General features: G+C 31.6%; 1 protein-coding gene across 1 annotated transcript; it reads left to right on the top strand.

The window, feature by feature from the left end:
• Window positions 1-10114: 10114 nt before the first annotated feature.
• LOC100798190 (probable indole-3-pyruvate monooxygenase YUCCA5) lies at window positions 10115-12570 on the top strand. Its single transcript, XM_003542397.5, has 3 exons — window positions 10115-10931; window positions 11313-11684; window positions 12013-12570. The coding sequence occupies exons 1-3, from the start codon at window positions 10260-10262 to the stop codon at window positions 12238-12240; spliced, it is 1272 nt and encodes a 423-aa protein (XP_003542445.1). The 5' UTR covers window positions 10115-10259; the 3' UTR covers window positions 12241-12570.
• Window positions 12571-18212: the final 5642 nt, after the last annotated feature.

Here is an 18212-nt window from a genome sequence, read left to right on the forward strand (position 1 = left end):
GTCATATTAAAGAAGTGTCATTAGTTAAATTTAGGGGTCATCAAATCCAAATCCATCCAAAATAAAAATAAAAAATCAATAAAAAAAACTAGAAGTCAAATCAAATTAATTATTTTTTATTTGTTTGGATGATCTTTTTCTCAAACTGGACTAGTTTGGTTTTGTTTGCGGTTTGTGTTATTGAAATCAAATCAAACCAAATTAAATCAAACCGCAACACTTATATTATTTTAGTGTTATGCATTTTATGAGTATAACAATTGAATTTCACAGTACTTTATAGTATTATGTATACATAATTTACACAATGTATAACACTTTTTTTTCAAATGATTTTTTTAAGATATGTTTGGTTTAAAATAGATGAAATTTTGACAAATTTTTATTTAGAAGGTTTAGCATATTAATAAGTTTCACATATTGTTATCAACAATTTTTTAATGTAATTTTATTTAAAAAAGAAAAGAAAATATATAAATTTTAATTAAATAATATTTTAGTAAAAACCACAAAAATCGAACCAAACTAAACTGCAAACTACTAGTTTGATTTGGTTCAGATTTTGTTTTAAATCAAAATCAAACCAAATCATAAATGTTTTTAAGTTTGATTTGAGTGAGTTTTTGATTAAAAAAAAACAAATCAATTTGAAACGCAAACACCTCTAATTAAATCATGAAGTACTTGAAACACACTAGAAGAGGGGTTGAAAAACGTGATGGATGAAAACCTAGTCTTTCAAAAACTTTTGAAAGCTTTTCTCAAATAGATATCAATGAACAATGGGTTTCATCCAAGGGGTTCGAAATCACCTTGTGCTTAAAAAACCAGTTCATAAAACTTGGATATGGTATTGTAAAAGTAACTTATAGAAAAGAACTAGTTATATAAAAACAATAAAGAAAATACAAAGTTTTATACTGGTCCATCCCAACTCTTGCTACGTCCAGTTCTTCTTCAAACCTTAAAGGGTTCCACTAATCAATTCTTTGATTACAATCAAGTATTCTCTATATTATTTCTAGCTACAATGAGTACTCTCTGGGGCATTCCTGACACTACTCTTAATCTCCTCCTGAGGTTAATACCCAAATATTCTTTGTCATTAAGTCACCACTGGTTTTCACAAAAAATATATGTTTGATAGAAAAAGTATTATAATCTCTCAAAGAGTGTTTACACAATAAGCTTGAATACAATGAAACTTGTTAACTTACCAAAGCTAAGATTCACTTAATTCGCTTAAGTTTCCTTCGTCCAGTAAACTGACAGTGTTACAACACTTTGTTCGTTTTGTTTCATATTATTCTCTTGTGATTTGACAACATTAGTACGAACATCTTCAAGCTTTGTATAGACTTTAGAGCTTCTATCTGTTGAGAGATCTCAACTAGCCGTTGTTTAATAGTTTTGACGTTTTACACGAGGATGCTACTGTGCAAAGAGAGTAGGGACAACAAACACTTTTTGTAGCATATCTTCATAGAAATATAATTTGTCAATGTCACATAATGCTCAAAGTTGACTTTCAGCGTACAAATCGAAAGAAACATTAACATTATAGAACAAAAAGAATTGAAAATTTCAAGACAAGATAATTTAAATCTTCTCTTTTGTGTGCTAAGGCACAAGATGTTTACTAAACCTATGGACGCTACTCTTTAATGATTGTTTTTAGTACTTGAGGATCGAGTAATTATTCCATTGCTTTTGTGTTGCAAGTCAAGTGCTAAAACATTTGTCTTTTTAGGATTTGACGTTGAGGCAATATCGTCCGATGACTGATATTGTGGTTATTGTCTGGAGCCTCTTTTGTTCATGCTTTTTTACTGGTATCTCGTGGAAATAGATGAATCTGTAGTTTAAGCATAAAAGATTAATACATAAAATTTATATTTTATTAGCATCAAAACCTTAAAAATTTTATTGTTTGATATAGTTCATTATGATTTAGATGCAGAAAGGCTTAACAAATCACTTCCTTGCATCATCTTTTTTTTCCTATGTAAAGGGAAGATTCTCTCTCTTTAGAGTTTTCAAGTTAGAGGCGTATATTACTTTGAATTGTTTTATGCATTGAATCCATTAGGGGTAGACGCTCTAAGACAAGTTTATCTATTTTTGTTTTTGTTTTTCTTTATATTTCATTCGCATTCTAATGTTTTGTAGTTACTATTTTTATTATTCTAAAAATATAAAAAAAAGAGGTTATTATGACACCTTATTAGTCCTATATTTGTATTTGAGATATATGGATTGTGACAACTTAATGATCTTTAATAATAGTATAGTGTAAATTATACCAATTATTCTTGAATTTTAAAGAATTTACAGTTAATATACTTCGTTATTTAACTCTAAAAAACTTTTTTTATTTTTCACATATAACAGCATCTATTCTCCCCTCTAACGTCTTTGACACTATATATTAACAAAAAAAAAAGGAGGATACGAAAAAGAAAAGAAAAAAAAATGATCTCCCAATTTTTTTGTATTTTTTTATTTTGTTAGTTCCTTTCTCACTTTGATTTTCTTGCCCCTAACTTTTTTTTAAGCCACATTACGCTATACTCACAAGTACTTTCTTTCATTCTTTTTCTCTCTTTCTTTCTCACTTTTTAATTTTTACCGGATGTAAAAGACACACCCCACTTGTGGAAATGGATTCTCCATCGAAAATTAACATGAGAGAATAAAGTGCTTCCATCTCATCCATTTATAATTTTTAAACACAAGTTTATAATATTTTTATTAAATAAATTAAATAATTTTAATGGTTGAGATCTCAATGTCACTGTAGAGGACCCCACTTGCTACTTTATTAGGCTGCATCTTAATACTTTCTTTTATTTTTTTAACTTAGTTATCATAATTTAATAAAATATTGTAATATATTCTTATTTAAAGCTAATTTTAATTCTAAAATTTTCTTAATTAATTTTAAAAGTTTATTATAATATGAATGTGTTTTTTAAAATGAAATATGGATTTTTTTAATCTCTATGTGTGTCTGTGAATGTTTATAATTCTGTACATGTCAATTTCATGAAATAAACTAATCTCATTCTCTATAAATCATGTTTTATTAAAAATAGAGTATTAAGAAAAATGTGTTAGTAACACACGCCTTATATATAATTAATAGTAGTATTATATTTTGTAAAGAAGCTAATATAAGGGTCATGATTTAATGTTTTAGATGAATATTTTAATAATTAGATATATTTGTATGTATTAAACTCATTAGGTTTTTAAATTTATTTGCAAAATTTGTCTTTTTGACAAAATTCTTACCTCTCGTACCTTTTCAATTAGATGGCAGATACAACAAGCACATAGTTATATATTCCAATTTATTCCAAACTAGCTAGCTACTGATCCTATCTTTGCTTCAGGAAAAAAAAAACTACTGTTCTTATCTTAATCAAACTAATCCAAACTATAACATTATGACGCGCATTCAATCAAAACGAAAGATCTTTGTTATATTAAAGGTAAATGATCAACTCCATTCCTATATTTTATACTCACTGCTAATTTAGTCTTTCTATTATAAAAATGATTGATTTATTTCACAAATATATAAAAAAGTATCGATGATTTAGTTTGACGGTCAAGTGATTTTTATTTCCATTAATATTTTAATGACATAACACGTGAAAGACAAGGTGACAAATTTAAAGTGACAAAAGTGATTTTCACATGTTGTGCAAATAATACCATATGTCTTTCATACTAAATTCCTTTCTCAATTCCCTCTACAGCAACAACATCCTTTACATTATAAGCTCAATGGGAATTTATGAAATGATGATATCAAGGACTCATTTCATCAAGGCATTTCATAATTTTTATTATCCATTTTTTGCAAATAATGTTGCTGCTTATGCCTACAATCATGTCGTATATAAGCTCCATGGGGAGCATGTGTGTTTGAATTTCCCCAATCTCAAGGATCCATAGAGCTACATTTTGGGAGCAACGGGGTGGTGGTTTGTGATGGTTGGAGAAGGAGAAGGAAGGGTAAACCAAGAAATATGTTTGATTCTCCATGTTGACGTTTATCGTTGCGGTGTTAAAGATGATGTGGGTGGCGGTGATTCACAACAAGATAATAATATATCGGAGCATCGCTTGAAGTTTTGCTCATAACCTCTTATGGTGGAGAGAAGAAACAAATGGGAGAGAGAAGAATTTTTTCCAAAACATTATGTGTTGATGTAGAACCTACCTACACACGTGAATTTGACACCTTAGCAGGAAACGGACATTATTGGTGGTAAAACTAAATTGTTGATACATTTACATAATTGTGAATTAAATTTATTATTTTTATGATATAAGAACTAAATTGATCATTTATCCTTATATAAATGTCCAGTTTAATTTGTTTTTGGAAAGATATTCTGTAATAATTAAGATTAAACTTATCCTATCTGCATTTCGTAAGCGACAAAAGTAGATAATTAATTAACTCAAATTTTTTGGCTTCACGCTTAATTGGTTCTTAGTTCTTTCGTCTCTCTCGATCTTCCAATCGATCTACCAACTTAGAAATGTCTCTGCAGCCAAACAACAAATAGAGTATAGGAAAATTGGAGTGGAGGCTAATAAATTATAAACTTAAATCGTAGTGGCACGGCCATAATCTGATAATCACATATTCCATAGCAAATGTGTTATATGTTAAGGTGAAGTTGAGTGCAGACACTTAAGCTTCAAAGAAGCTAGCTATTCGTGATTACGTCTTTCTCGAACTTTTCTTTAGTTGTGCGTGACTGAAACTCAATATAGTACAACGTTAAATTAAATGCAACTATATATTATATAGTTTAATATTCCATATTGGCTTTGCCATGTTATTATATTATAGTTATAGTACTGAATAAAGTCTACTATCTTCTATTATCTATCTATTACACTGGAAATTATCTCCTTTATTCACTGATTTAAGATGGTAGAAACTTGCTAATTACACCTTTTTTTTATAAGTACACCCAAATCTTTCCTTTTAAATCTTAAATATCCATTATATCTTTTATTTAATCTCTCTCACACTTTCTCTCTTTAACGCATAGGCAACGGTATTATCCATGTATACGCACAAGTATCATACTAGTTAATATGTAATGAGAGGAGTTATTGCCTCTAAAAACTATAGTTCTTATAGTGTTATGCTTGATTTTTTTTTTAAAAAAAAAGGAAAGGAAGATTCCAGATTAATCAAAGCATTTTAAGTATGTTGACACCCTAAAAGAAACCCATCATTAACCCGATGACCTTAAATTTATTAATGATAAACAGAGAATCAAAAAGGACATAAGGGCACCAAATCAAAACTCATGTTAAAAAGAAGTAAACTTATACTAATTATGAGATGTTTAAAATCAAGTAATTAAGATCTCAAGTTTTTTTTTTTTTTGAGAGGAAGATCTCAAGCTAAAATGAGCTTTCTAAGGACATTGTATTTAATTATTTATGATATAAACTTTCATATGATTTGTGAAATATGGGTTGAGATATTTTCCAGCAACATATTCCTCTTCAACCTCTTTATCTTTTTCTCTCACTCTCACTCTCTCTCTTCAACCTCTCCATTTGTCAGCGTGGAAATAACGTAATCATCCTTTATGAGGCAGCGTCTTGGAGGAGAAAGAGAGAGAGAATGTGTGTTTTTAACCTTATAACCTTGTTGGCTTGTTCGGAAAAAAGCTTGACCTCCTATATTAAGGGCATGCGAGTATTTTTCTATGTTTACTATTTTATTTTTACGTACTTAATTTATTTCTTAATTTTTTCTCTTCAACTAAATAATCTAACATTCAATATTGTTTTATTATATTTTTCCTTTTTCAAATTATATTTCTTCTATTTCAATCTATTCCATTTCTCTTCTCTCTACTAAACAAAACATATATTTTGTTGCAAGAGAGGTAAAAGGACAGGATTAGATCCAAATTCTCTAAAATATTCGTCATGTACTATGTTATGCTCTGTGTAATATTTTTTGGTAGAAAATACAAGTATATAAAATAATATTTTTTTAAAAAGCAAAACAAATATATTAGATAACGAGTATAAGAGTTATCCCAACCCACATACACACACTATATAAAAAGAAAATTGTTAAGTTTTTTTATACTTGTAATGATGAAACAATTTATATCTCCCATTGATATAAATATGATATTACCGTAGGATCCTATTGTATTCTGGTACAACTAGTACCCTTTTATGTGCTAATATATATTTACATTTTGTCTATTGAAATAAAATGATAAAAAAATTTATATGTAATTTTTAAAAATTTGTCGCTGAAATTTTAGTGACACTAATATTAGTCACAAAAATTGTTATTAGTAATTACAAAGGTTTTGCCACTAATTCTTTGGTCAAGTAGAATTACTATATTAACAATAAATTTTGTTTTCTTTTGAGTATTTAAAATAATTAATTTTAGTTTTTTATTGTGTATCAGTTAATTCTTTTTTAAGTACAATAACAAGAAAGAAGTTTTAACATAAAATTTTATATAGACTACTCAAACTCATTATTAGGTCCACTTTACTGGATTATCTATCATCTATCAGTCAATCCTAACGCACATATATATGCTCCAAAAACGTGTTTGTTCAGTTGATGATGATATAGTTGTTTGTTAAAAATATCAAGCAAATCATCATCGCCGACATTAATAAATTGCTGTACACATGAGGAAAAAGTAGTATTTGAATTCTCATCCTAAAAGCAGAAAAGGTCCTAAGTGAAATATTGGGGTGATTCCCAACCTGGCTGTGGAGCAGCGCAAGGCTGGTGGGGGAAGCTTAAAAAGATAAGAAATCAATCACATATATCCTATCATATCAAGAATATGGGACATGACTAGCTAAAAGGAACATATATCTAAGTGTATTCCTCTCTCATATATCTTTGGTGTGTGGGCATTTGGAGGATTGTTTTTTGGAGCATTTGAAATGATATAGTACTACTAGGAGTAAGATTGGAATGGTAGTGGCTAGCTATGCAATACTATCATTCATCCATTCCAAATCAAATTTAATAATATACACACACAACCTTTAGAGAAACGCCAAGCTCGTAGATTACAATATTTTCATGAAAAGGAGAGACTCCTATGAAGTTCGAGGCCTCATGCACATGCTTCCCTCCTTCCATGAAATTTTAACCACTTCTAAAGTGGGGTACGTACACCGTGAATTTTCAAACCAAAGAATTCATATGTAGAGTCACAAAGTAGTAGTTGTAGTGCATATGTATATATATTTGTGTGGTCGACTTGGGAGTTAAATAACACCTAGAAAAAGTCATTGTCAACTAATCAAATAAGACTATTAAGACGTACCTAATTAATTTGGCATCCTTTATCATTATCATATGCACGTTAAAGTACATAATTAGGATTATGTGTACTACTCACCGAAAGTGATGTGCTTCAATAATTTCTTAGCCCTCCACGTACCAATGAAGTAAACCAAATCACACTAACTTTGTAGATTCACATGCCCTTCCAATCAAAGTACAAGAAGGTGAAACCATCATGCTACTTTGCTATAAGATAATTTGATCATGTTTTGATGATAATTTGATCATATTGAAGCAATATCTAATTTTATTGCAATGTCGATTTAACAAGGCTCTTACTAACACTCAACACTAATTGGTGGTAATAAAGAATTATAAGATTTTGTATCATATATTTGTATATTGTGGATTATTTAGGTAAAGGTTTCTAAAAGTGGGTTGGTTAGGGAGAGTTTTGTTTTTGTATTTGGTTGGAAGGTAGAAAGCAAGTATAGAAGTTAATGAACAAATATAGTTGGCCAACGTGGGACTGACACATGGCACCCCGCGTGGTGTGAAAATTGGGTTGGCGGAATGGGCTTTGTGGGCCGAAACAACCCTACAACTCGCGTATCCAATTATTTTGGGGGCTACCACACTTGCGTCACATGAGCCTCTTAGAGCAAGTTGATTCTTTGGTAGATTTATTATTGAGTAATAAAATGTGATTATTTGGAAAAATGTATATTTTATTATTATAATCAATCATGGGTAATTATGTTAAGGAAAAAAGTCATAGTTTTAAGCAAATATAATTAGTGGGTTTTATGATCAATCCTTGTTAATCTTATTTGATAAGAAATGAGGTTTTCTAACATGGCCATGTTCCTATTTCCATAAACTTTTTAATAAGTAATTATAGGAGAAAAATAAAAAAATTAAAATGAATTAAGTTATTTTCATAAATTAAAATTAACTCACGTACAAGTTAATTTATAGAATATCTCTCAATTAGCTTTTCTAAGAGCTGATTTTAACATAAACATAAGCTAATTCTTATGAGAAACTTAATTAATTTCATCTTTACATTTTCTTTTTCTGTAAGTGTTTACTGAAAATGTTTATCCAAATAAAGCCTACATTACATCACGTAACAAGAAGAGGGAATCAAAATTTCTCTTCTCTATTTCAGTTAACTTTCAATTATCCACATCAACTTAATTTCTCCCTGCCAACTAATCAACAAATTGTATATGATTTTTTTTCATGTTTTAAATTGATTTTACTTTACAAATATTATGTTAGCTTAAGTGAAATTGGACTCAAATATTTTGAGTAATGTTTTATGTTTGAGTCTAGTGAGTAAAAAAAAAAGTGATTGTAAGAGACAGTTCCATTAATTAAGGTGATCAACTAGAATTTTTTTAGTAAAAATTATTCATCAAAAAACTAAAAAATAATACTTCACATTTATAATATGATAAATAAAACTTATTTCACTTTTTTGTTAATCTCATACGACTAGATATTAATGATCATTATTGTTATTCCCTCTTCATTATTTATATGTTAGATCGACTAGGACGCTTCTTAATTGGGTCTTTTAAATTTTGTTGCATTGATGATATTTATCTTTATCTTTTGCGATTCATGTAATTATCAAGATAATAATTTTTAAATAATTTTCTATTAAGTTTATGTCATTTCAGAAATATGTTTTAGAATTTATTATTTAGCTTTGTTCAGTTTTATATGCACTCCTTATCAAAAGAATCTCGTAATAAATCTTACCTAAAGGGTAATGATAAGAATTTTGGAAAAACCTCGTTACTAAAGTTAGCCAATATAATTAGAGAATTCAAACCTTTATAAAACACACACCTGAATTCCTTATTTTCAATGTGGAAGTAGTAAACACTGCTTGAGAGACATGATAAAAAGAATTGGCATCTATTATTAAGAACTTTTAGAAAATAACATCACACAAAAAGGTATTCATTGTAGTTAAATAGTTAAAAGCCTTATAAATTTCACACCGATATTCCATACCTTCAATATGAAACTTAAGTTGCATACCTTATAATTGAATCCTAATACATAAGATTACAATTTGGAGGTTGTTATCCTTATCCTTGCAAATTGACCCTTCTGTTTTTTGTGCTTTAAACAACGACCCCTGTCCACTCCAGTTCTCCGTAAGAAGATATCGTTATTGACTATTACCGGTATGTAACAGATGTCATGCTGGCACATTGGGTGAATGAAAATCCCATGCCTCGGCTAAATGTGTCGCACTTATCACCTAACTAATCATCTTGTATATTGCAAAAATTTATATTTTTATGATATGCAAAATAATTAGTCAGATGATAATTGCGACACAGTTAATTAGAGACATGCCTTGTGATGATTGATGAAAGAAAACTTACTAAAAGGAAAAAATAAATCCTCACCAAATTATATGCTAATCTTAGCATACTTTTTTATGCATAATCAAGTATGATCTAATATAATAAAAAAATATTAATCAATGAGTGTCTTTCAAATATTGATTAAGAAATTAAAAAATATGTAAAATCATATTATTTATAAATTTTTTTAGGCTCTTAATTTTTATAATTAACATTTTTTCTTTTTAGGTTCTGAATCGGTATTCCACGGAAGATCCATGCAATAATGTCACTTCATGAAATATTCACTAAAAAAAAACAAATGACATGATAACAAGAGAAAAAAAGGGCATTAACTCTCCACTTCAATCACTCGTTTCCAAATCTTCTATTTAAGCCCCTCCAACCCCCTCTCTCCTTTCAATCCAAACTCAAACCTAAAAAAAACCAACTCTTACTTTTTTTTCTCTCTCTGAACTTCCAAAACTGCTTCTTTCAAACAATCTCTCTCAGCAAACCCCAAAGGCCAATTAAAACTCAGAAAACCAACACAAGAGAGAGTGAAAAATGGAGAACTTGTTTCGCCTAGTTGACTACGAGGACATGTTCTCAAAACGTTGCATTTGGGTCAACGGACCCGTGATAGTAGGAGCTGGTCCTTCAGGGCTAGCCACAGCAGCATGCCTCAAACAACAAGGGGTACCCTTCATGGTTCTCGAAAGAGCAGAATGCATAGCTTCCCTGTGGCAAAAACGCACCTACGACAGATTAAAGCTCCACCTTCCAAAACAGTTCTGCCAGCTCCCTAACCTTCCATTCCCCAAAGACTTCCCCGAATACCCCACCAAGAAACACTTCATAGACTACCTCGAATCCTATGCTCAGAAATTCGAGATCAACCCACGGTTCAACGAGTGTGTCCAGTGTGCTAGGTACGATGAAACCAGCGGGCTGTGGCGGGTGAAGACCGTTGCCACGTGTGGCTCCGCCAAGAGCGAGTTCGAGTACATTTGCCGGTGGCTCGTGGTGGCCACCGGCGAGAATGCGGAGTGTGTGATCCCTGATATTGAAGGGCTTGGTGAATTCAAAGGTGATGTTATTCATGCCTGCGAGTACAAGTCTGGAGAAAGCTTCAAAGGGAAGAAAGTGGTTGTTGTTGGTTGTGGCAACTCTGGCATGGAGCTCTCACTTGACTTGTGTAACCACAATGCTTCTCCTTCCATGGTTGTTCGTAGCTCGGTAAGTTTCTTCTCTTTTCTTGTAAGGATCTGACTCCTCTAGAGTGAGCAAATCGATACATAAGAAAGCAATCATCAGCGACGACTGAGACTACTTACTTTACACCAGCTTACTCCAGAGGAGTAGACTTTTGGACAAAACTTAGATACAGTACTTTTTTTAAGTGTTTCTGAGGATGTTGTCCAATTAGAATTGGAGTTTTACCTTGTTATGCGTATCGTCTAGGTGAAACTTCAATTATAATAAGAAAGCATAGCCAGAAACACTTAACTGCTTATAAGTTTTTTTTCCTACATTTTTTTTTAATGTTTTCAATATAAAGAGAGAGGGGAATTTTGAGGGTGGTGATTAAATGGGGTTGTTCTGTTTTTGATTTGGCAGGTTCATGTGTTGCCTAGGGAGGTGTTTGGGAAGTCAACGTTCGAATTGGCGGTTTTGATGCTGCAATGGTTGCCACTTTGGTTGGTTGACAAGATTCTATTGGTGTTGACATGGTTGGTGCTGGGTAACATGGAGAGATTCGGGCTCAAAAGGCCTTCAGAGGGTCCATTGTTGCTGAAGAACACAAAGGGGAAGACCCCTGTGTTGGACATTGGTACCTTGGAGAAAATTAGATCCGGTGACATTAAAGTTGTGCCAGAGATTAAGAGGTTCAGCAATGGCTACGTTGAGTTTGTTAATGGTGAAAAGCAAGGAGTTGATGCAGTTGTGCTTGCAACCGGGTACCGCAGCAACGTCCCTTCTTGGCTTCAGGTGAGAAATTGTTACTTTCTATTCTTACAAGAAAGAAAAGTGTCCAATGTCTATTGTCTAGTCACTAGTGTCAATAGAAAAGAGATTTTTTTTGTTTTGTTTTGTGATCATTATTATTATATATTTATATTCATGGCTATAGAAGATTGTCAGTCATGAAAACTTTTTTGGGGTAGATTTTTTTTGTCCTTTTTTCCAACCCCAATATATTTTTTTAGAAGCTTCTTTGTTTTGGACCCTTTTTGAATAGTAACTAGTATTTTATTTTATTGATTTTTTTGTTTAATGGGGCAGCAAAATAATGTGATTGTGGTTATGTTATGTGCAGGAAGGTGAATTTTTCTCCAAGAATGGTTTCCCAAAATCTCCATTTCCTAATGGTTGGAAGGGAAATGCTGGACTTTATGCAGTTGGGTTCACAAGGAGAGGGCTCTCAGGTGCCTCATCTGATGCTATGAATATTGCTCAAGATATTGACCAAGTTTGGAAACAAGAGACTAGGCAAAAGAAACAACGCACCACTGCTTGTCATAGACGTTGCATTTCCCAGTTCTGAATCACTCTAACTCAAAATCAAATACAACTACATACAAGCAGTGATGTTTCTTTTGTCATAGGAATTTGTTGGTGTATAAACAAAATAACAATATCTTTTGTAAGAATACAGAAAAGAAAAAGAAATATACACGAATAACAAAGAGCAGAGCAACATAGGCCATAGCCCTCTCCCATGGCCCAAGTTTTTGACTTTTTTTGGGCCTTATTTCTTTAGGAAACCAAGGATGATGAGGCTTTTCAGTTTTTACGATTTGTTTTCCTATATTCGTACGGCTTATACATGTAACCATATTTCATTGATCAAGTTAAATAACAATTTGAATTTCATTTCCATCTCTTCCCTGTATTTAATATATTTTCTTAAGATTTATAAGCAATTTTTGTCTGTTTTCTCCTTTCTTTTAGCAAAGAAACTTATGTTGGTGATTAGAAGTGATTTTTTTTTTCTCTCACTCAAACTTTGTCAACAAGGACGAATCTTAGGGTTGTTGAGCCAAAATTTGGTTGCAGCCAACATTTATTGGTCAAATATGGAAACCCCAAAATCTTGATGAAAAGAAAAGGAGAAAAAGGTTACCAAAAAAAGTTTCCATTTTTAGGCTTCATCTTAGATTTTTGAGTCCTTGCCTCTTTGCTTCCATCGATTAGACTTTCTCCGATAAGATTGGGACTAGGACTAATCTAACTGAAGAATTTTCATGATAGACTTTCTCAACTTGTTGGGGGTAGATTTAAAGCAGCTAGCCAACAAACTGGATGCAAATTTCCTTATCCCGGGTTGAGTATCTTGTGATGGATCTTCATGTGATGTAAAAGTTCATTATCATGTTGATATAAACACATTGGAGAATAAGATGTTCTAACTTACCTTGTCTTTTCTCTAAATAGTAGAGAGATTATATATCCTATAATTAGTGGTCCACAGCGTCAATGGTTTGATGTTTGTGACAACTTGTAGGGCCAACTCCATCGCCCCCATCACATCTCTCTCTCTCTCTTCCTTAGAAATTAAAGCCAAATTTAAGATGGCTACATAACAATATTCCTGTTATAAAACATATACATTGATATATTGGGTTTGACCCACATATAGAACTGTGAGGTTATTCAAACAATTGTTGCACTGCACATGGTCAAAGCTTAATTAGAAGAATCAAACCCTTAATATAAATTGCACCCAAATCATTTCTGTAAACCATAATTCCTGAATACCCTGAATATAATCCAGTTCACATAACTTAGGACCTAATTATTAAGTCATGTTTAGAGAGCGAGTTGTTTAATTTTTAATAAAATAAATATAATTAATCTTAAGGCTCATTGTCGAATTTAAAATTCAAGGGTGCAACTTTCAATTGGAGCAACTTGATGAGATTTCTGGAAACACTTGGGTTCAGATGTAAAAACACGTGATAAAAAATTAAAATTAAAACCATATAGATCAATTTTGGAAATTAAAATCAAGTGAAAAACTGGGTCTTGATTTTCTAAGGTCTAAGACTCTGACCAATGGCACTAGCTAGGTCATGAAGAACGCGTCTTTGCAGTAAACTAACTGCATTTTACCAGCTCTTCATAAAATGAATGTCTATCAAAGACTAAAGAAAAGTTTGACATGAACAGTAAACATTTCAAAGAGGGAAGGATATAAAAATGTACCAAATACACTGCATGGTTGATTACTCCCCTAAATAATTTATAGAAGACCTAAAAATTATAGGGTGTATGACTAAGATTCAAAGAGTTAGCAAGTTAAGATTATGTATATAATCTGTAAAAGCTTCAAATTTGAAAATACTTTGCTTTTACCTAACCAATTAGAGTCATATACCTACCCCTTAGAAATTCTTATTTGAATAGGATTTAATTTAAATATATTAACATTGTAAAATCTAATAATTTTTTTTATAAGCCAATGAAATTTTATTGAAGAAGACCAAACTTGGCACAAGATGTGTCAAAGTTTAGTGAAAAATTACGTACAACAGCGCATTCGGTATTTCAATACCCATTAATCTGACAACCTAGCCAAGAGAAACATATGCATAAAGACACTGTAAACCCATTACATGACTATGCAGAGCAACTTTTACTTCCCTGCATTGGTACAACTTTTGCTCCCAAAAAACATATAAACTAACTAAAAATAGAACCGGTGCATGTTTTTATCATTTCCATGCTGTCCCATTGAATTTGCTTCCAACTCCTCTCAAGAGACTGCAATCTGTGAAAAACTTACACCATTCTGCAGAAGCTCAAACCAATCTGATGTTACCAGTTACCAATCATTAATTGTCAAATATAATAAAATTATTGGATTTATTAATAATTATTTCAAAAGCTATAATAAATAAGTTGACGATATTGACAAGATTTAATACAATTAATAGATAACTGGGTTCTTTAAACATGCATGTTGTCAGGATTCAATTTTGAAACATAAGTTTTCCAACCAGTAACCAAGAATGGTAAAATTAAAGATTGAAAGTAGAACTAAATTATGTGAATTAAAAGATACAAGGAAAAAGAAGTGCAAACTACAATTGATAGTTGGTAGATTACTCCTTTGTCCTTATGACCTAAGTCCACTTCCCAAACATTGTATGATATTTTTCAATTAAAACTCAGCTTCAGTTAATGCTTGAAACCTCTACACAAGCCCTCTTACTTATTGCCACTCTTGGAGCTTGAATCTCTTTTATAAAGGATATAATAAAGAAAATAAAGTGTTTAATCTTTCACGATAACATATCACACAACTTGAAGCAGGAACATGATCCGGGATATGTCTCAACAAGGCCTGATAAGATTGATTGACAAGATTAATTAATGCCCGGATCAATAATTGCCAAGAAGTTGCTGAGTGCATTAAGTGTCCTAAGTCACATTTATAGTCCAGTGAAATTATAATGTCGGGAATAGTTAGTGGCACATTTAATACTGCAAAACCAAGTTATGATACACTTCTAGTTAGTGGCACAATTACACTGACCTGATACTCAATTAATAGTCTTAAGAACACTTTTTAGGTGTTGTATGAATTTTTTTTACCTTTTCATCTTATATAATTCATCTTTAAAGGTAATGTATAATTCTAAAAGAATTATTAAATACACAAATTATTATGATATAGTTTTTTTTTACCAAAATAACCCTGTATTAAAAGAGATAGTATGTGACAAGTTGATTACAACATTGAAAACAAATTTTTGAAGAGTCAGTCAAGCATTATTGCTAAAATATTACCAAATGTCCTAGTATATTACCAGCGATCAAAACTTGGGTTTTTTCACCAATCAAACAAGTTTTTCACATTCCAGGTTCTAGAGCAAAATTTTGTAAAATCAAAGTAGATCTTTTTTCCAATATCAAAACCCATCAACTTGAAGGATTTTGAAGTGAACTTAAAAACAAGCTAAATTTGAGCTTAATGAGATATCAAGGATTGCTTTAATTTGTCCAAGACCCTGTGTCCTATAAATTTATTAATTGTCTTTGAAGTTCCTTGAACTTGGTCATAGTCATTGCTATATTTTCATCAAAACCTTCCACAATCATGCATTTCACAAAAGGGTCTAATAATCTCCCAAGCTTTTGATGGCACAACTAAAACAAAATCCCTTACCTTCATGGCGTCATTGAAGGATCCTATCTTATTAGAGCAACTTTATAAGCACTTTATCCTTAAAGCATTGATTTTTTCTCTCTTACTAGCCACCTAGACCACAAATAAAAAGTAGATTAAGACCCTGGTCTCTCTCGAACAACTGCACCTGTAGCAAGGAAAGAAAGACACATGATTGAGACTCATCTGATAATGTCTTTTCCTATCTTTGCTGCATGGCCTTGTACTAAATTAAGCAACATTACTTCTATAAACGATTGTACTTGTACCTAGCATTACTTTTTGAAAAAGTTAATCATACATCCCAATTTTGGAGTGTATAGATAAAGGGGAGAGAGAGATTGAGAAAAAAATTAAAAGAGAAAGAAATTAAAGATGTGACAAATGATATAATAGAAAATAAAGAAAGAGATAAAAGAAAAATGAGATTGAAATGAAATGGAGAAGTTGAGCATACAAATTTAAAAACCTTACTTTCTATAAAACCAAAACTTAGCAACTATTGAGGAAGGAGCGTTAGAATTATTCTCAAGATTCTACTGGACCTAAGCCTTTAGAAACTTCTTTACTTTTGGAAAAAATGAGCCTTTAGAAACTAAGCTGGTGTTGCACCAATCAATCAAAGAAAAGGAATTTATATCCGCTTTTTAAGATCTTAAAACACCAAAAGTGGAACAGGTAAGAACCACTATACTAATCAAATTAATCATTATGCTTTTAAGTGATTAACACTCACATATCCGCCTAGTAAACAAGGACAGAGTTACACAATTTTGTCTAGAGGCCAAAGAGAAATAATACCATTAATTGGGAGCCAAGGGTCCCTCAAGCACAAGGACTCCCTGCGCTGCCCATGCTTGTTAAGAATTCACTTGACACCTCTATTACAAGAAGTGACAAAACACTCCAAGGATTTATTTCTTATTCTTCAAGCATCAAATAAAACCCTCTCTCTCACTTGGTTCAGAATCATCTAGAAAATGTTGACAACCTACCTAAAGAATCCAACTAAGAAATTGCGATTTTGTCAAATATTAAAATGTTGATAAATTAATTGAAACTTGAGTAAGTTTCCTTGGGCAATTTGGTCATGAATTCATTAGAGAATGAGTTAGTGACCAACATTGACACCACAACATAACAAATTACTAACATTGGCATGGATTATGGTCAAATACATAATGTGTAAGATTAGCCTCGACTAACTGTTACTGTGTTTACACACAAAATACTACAAATATTTGTCCCTTCAAATAGAATCTTCACTCTTGAGTGTAGAAGTTGGCAGTGCTGATATATGACCTAGTTCACCTTCTCAAACAGGACTCAACAAGTAGAAACAACCAATATGAGTGCCCATGCTAACTTATTCAAAAATAATTTATGTAAGATTTTGAACTGAATGGCCCATCTAAATTCTTCACCTCACCAACCCCAAATCAGTTAGACTTTCAGTTTTCTCCAAACCCGGCTGCATTTCACAGCTCCAATTTGTTTTGTTTCTATTGGCTTTATTACATGTCTCTGACTTCTTCTTATTGGAGACATTCACTGATAATAGCATTAAAAATACACACATGGGATGATTACTATTCTTCTTCACCACAAGGGCCCATCATTCACCTGCTTACTCAGATTATACAAGCTGCTAATGTGTGAAACAGAACTTGTTCTCTTCACATGCTAATGTCCACAATGGATTTGAGCAGGTGGACCTATGAAAATCCACAAAAAAACATATAGGTAGTAGAAAAATCAATTTCTTATACAAATTTGATGATCTATGTAGTATACTTCATGAAAGAACATTGCAGCACAATATCATCTACAATTTTTAAGTAATTGTACGTCTACATTCATGTCATGTACTCTTTAGTACTGTTGAATTACTACTTATACTTATTTGGTTTTGCTGGAAGATGGAATTAGAAGCACACTTTCAATTACTAATATAAAGAAACTATTTGATTCATTCTTCTCATGATTATTACTCTAATAGTATATTGAAGTGTTTTTCTCTGAAGTTGTTGGCAAAAACTTGAATGATAATGCTCACCTACCTATTGCGCCATTACACTAGTATATATGCCCTTGTTATCGGTTGTATCGTGCATTGCAACCTTTTCTACAACTAAATGGCAACAACCTTGCAACATCCGCATACCAAAATATGCATATTGTTAATTAGAAAGGTTTTCGAATGTATGATATATTGAGAATATGTACACTGAGAATGCTCTTTTTTTTGTACCAAATCAAGAATGTTTCCATGAGTTGATTTTCACCTCTCAAGCCATACTTTTGATTGCCTTTCTATGTCTTCGCCAATTACAACCGAAAGATAA

Source organism: Glycine max, chromosome 13, assembly GCF_000004515.6.
Source record: "Glycine max cultivar Williams 82 chromosome 13, Glycine_max_v4.0, whole genome shotgun sequence".
In the NCBI taxonomy this organism is placed as follows: domain Eukaryota; kingdom Viridiplantae; phylum Streptophyta; class Magnoliopsida; order Fabales; family Fabaceae; genus Glycine; species Glycine max.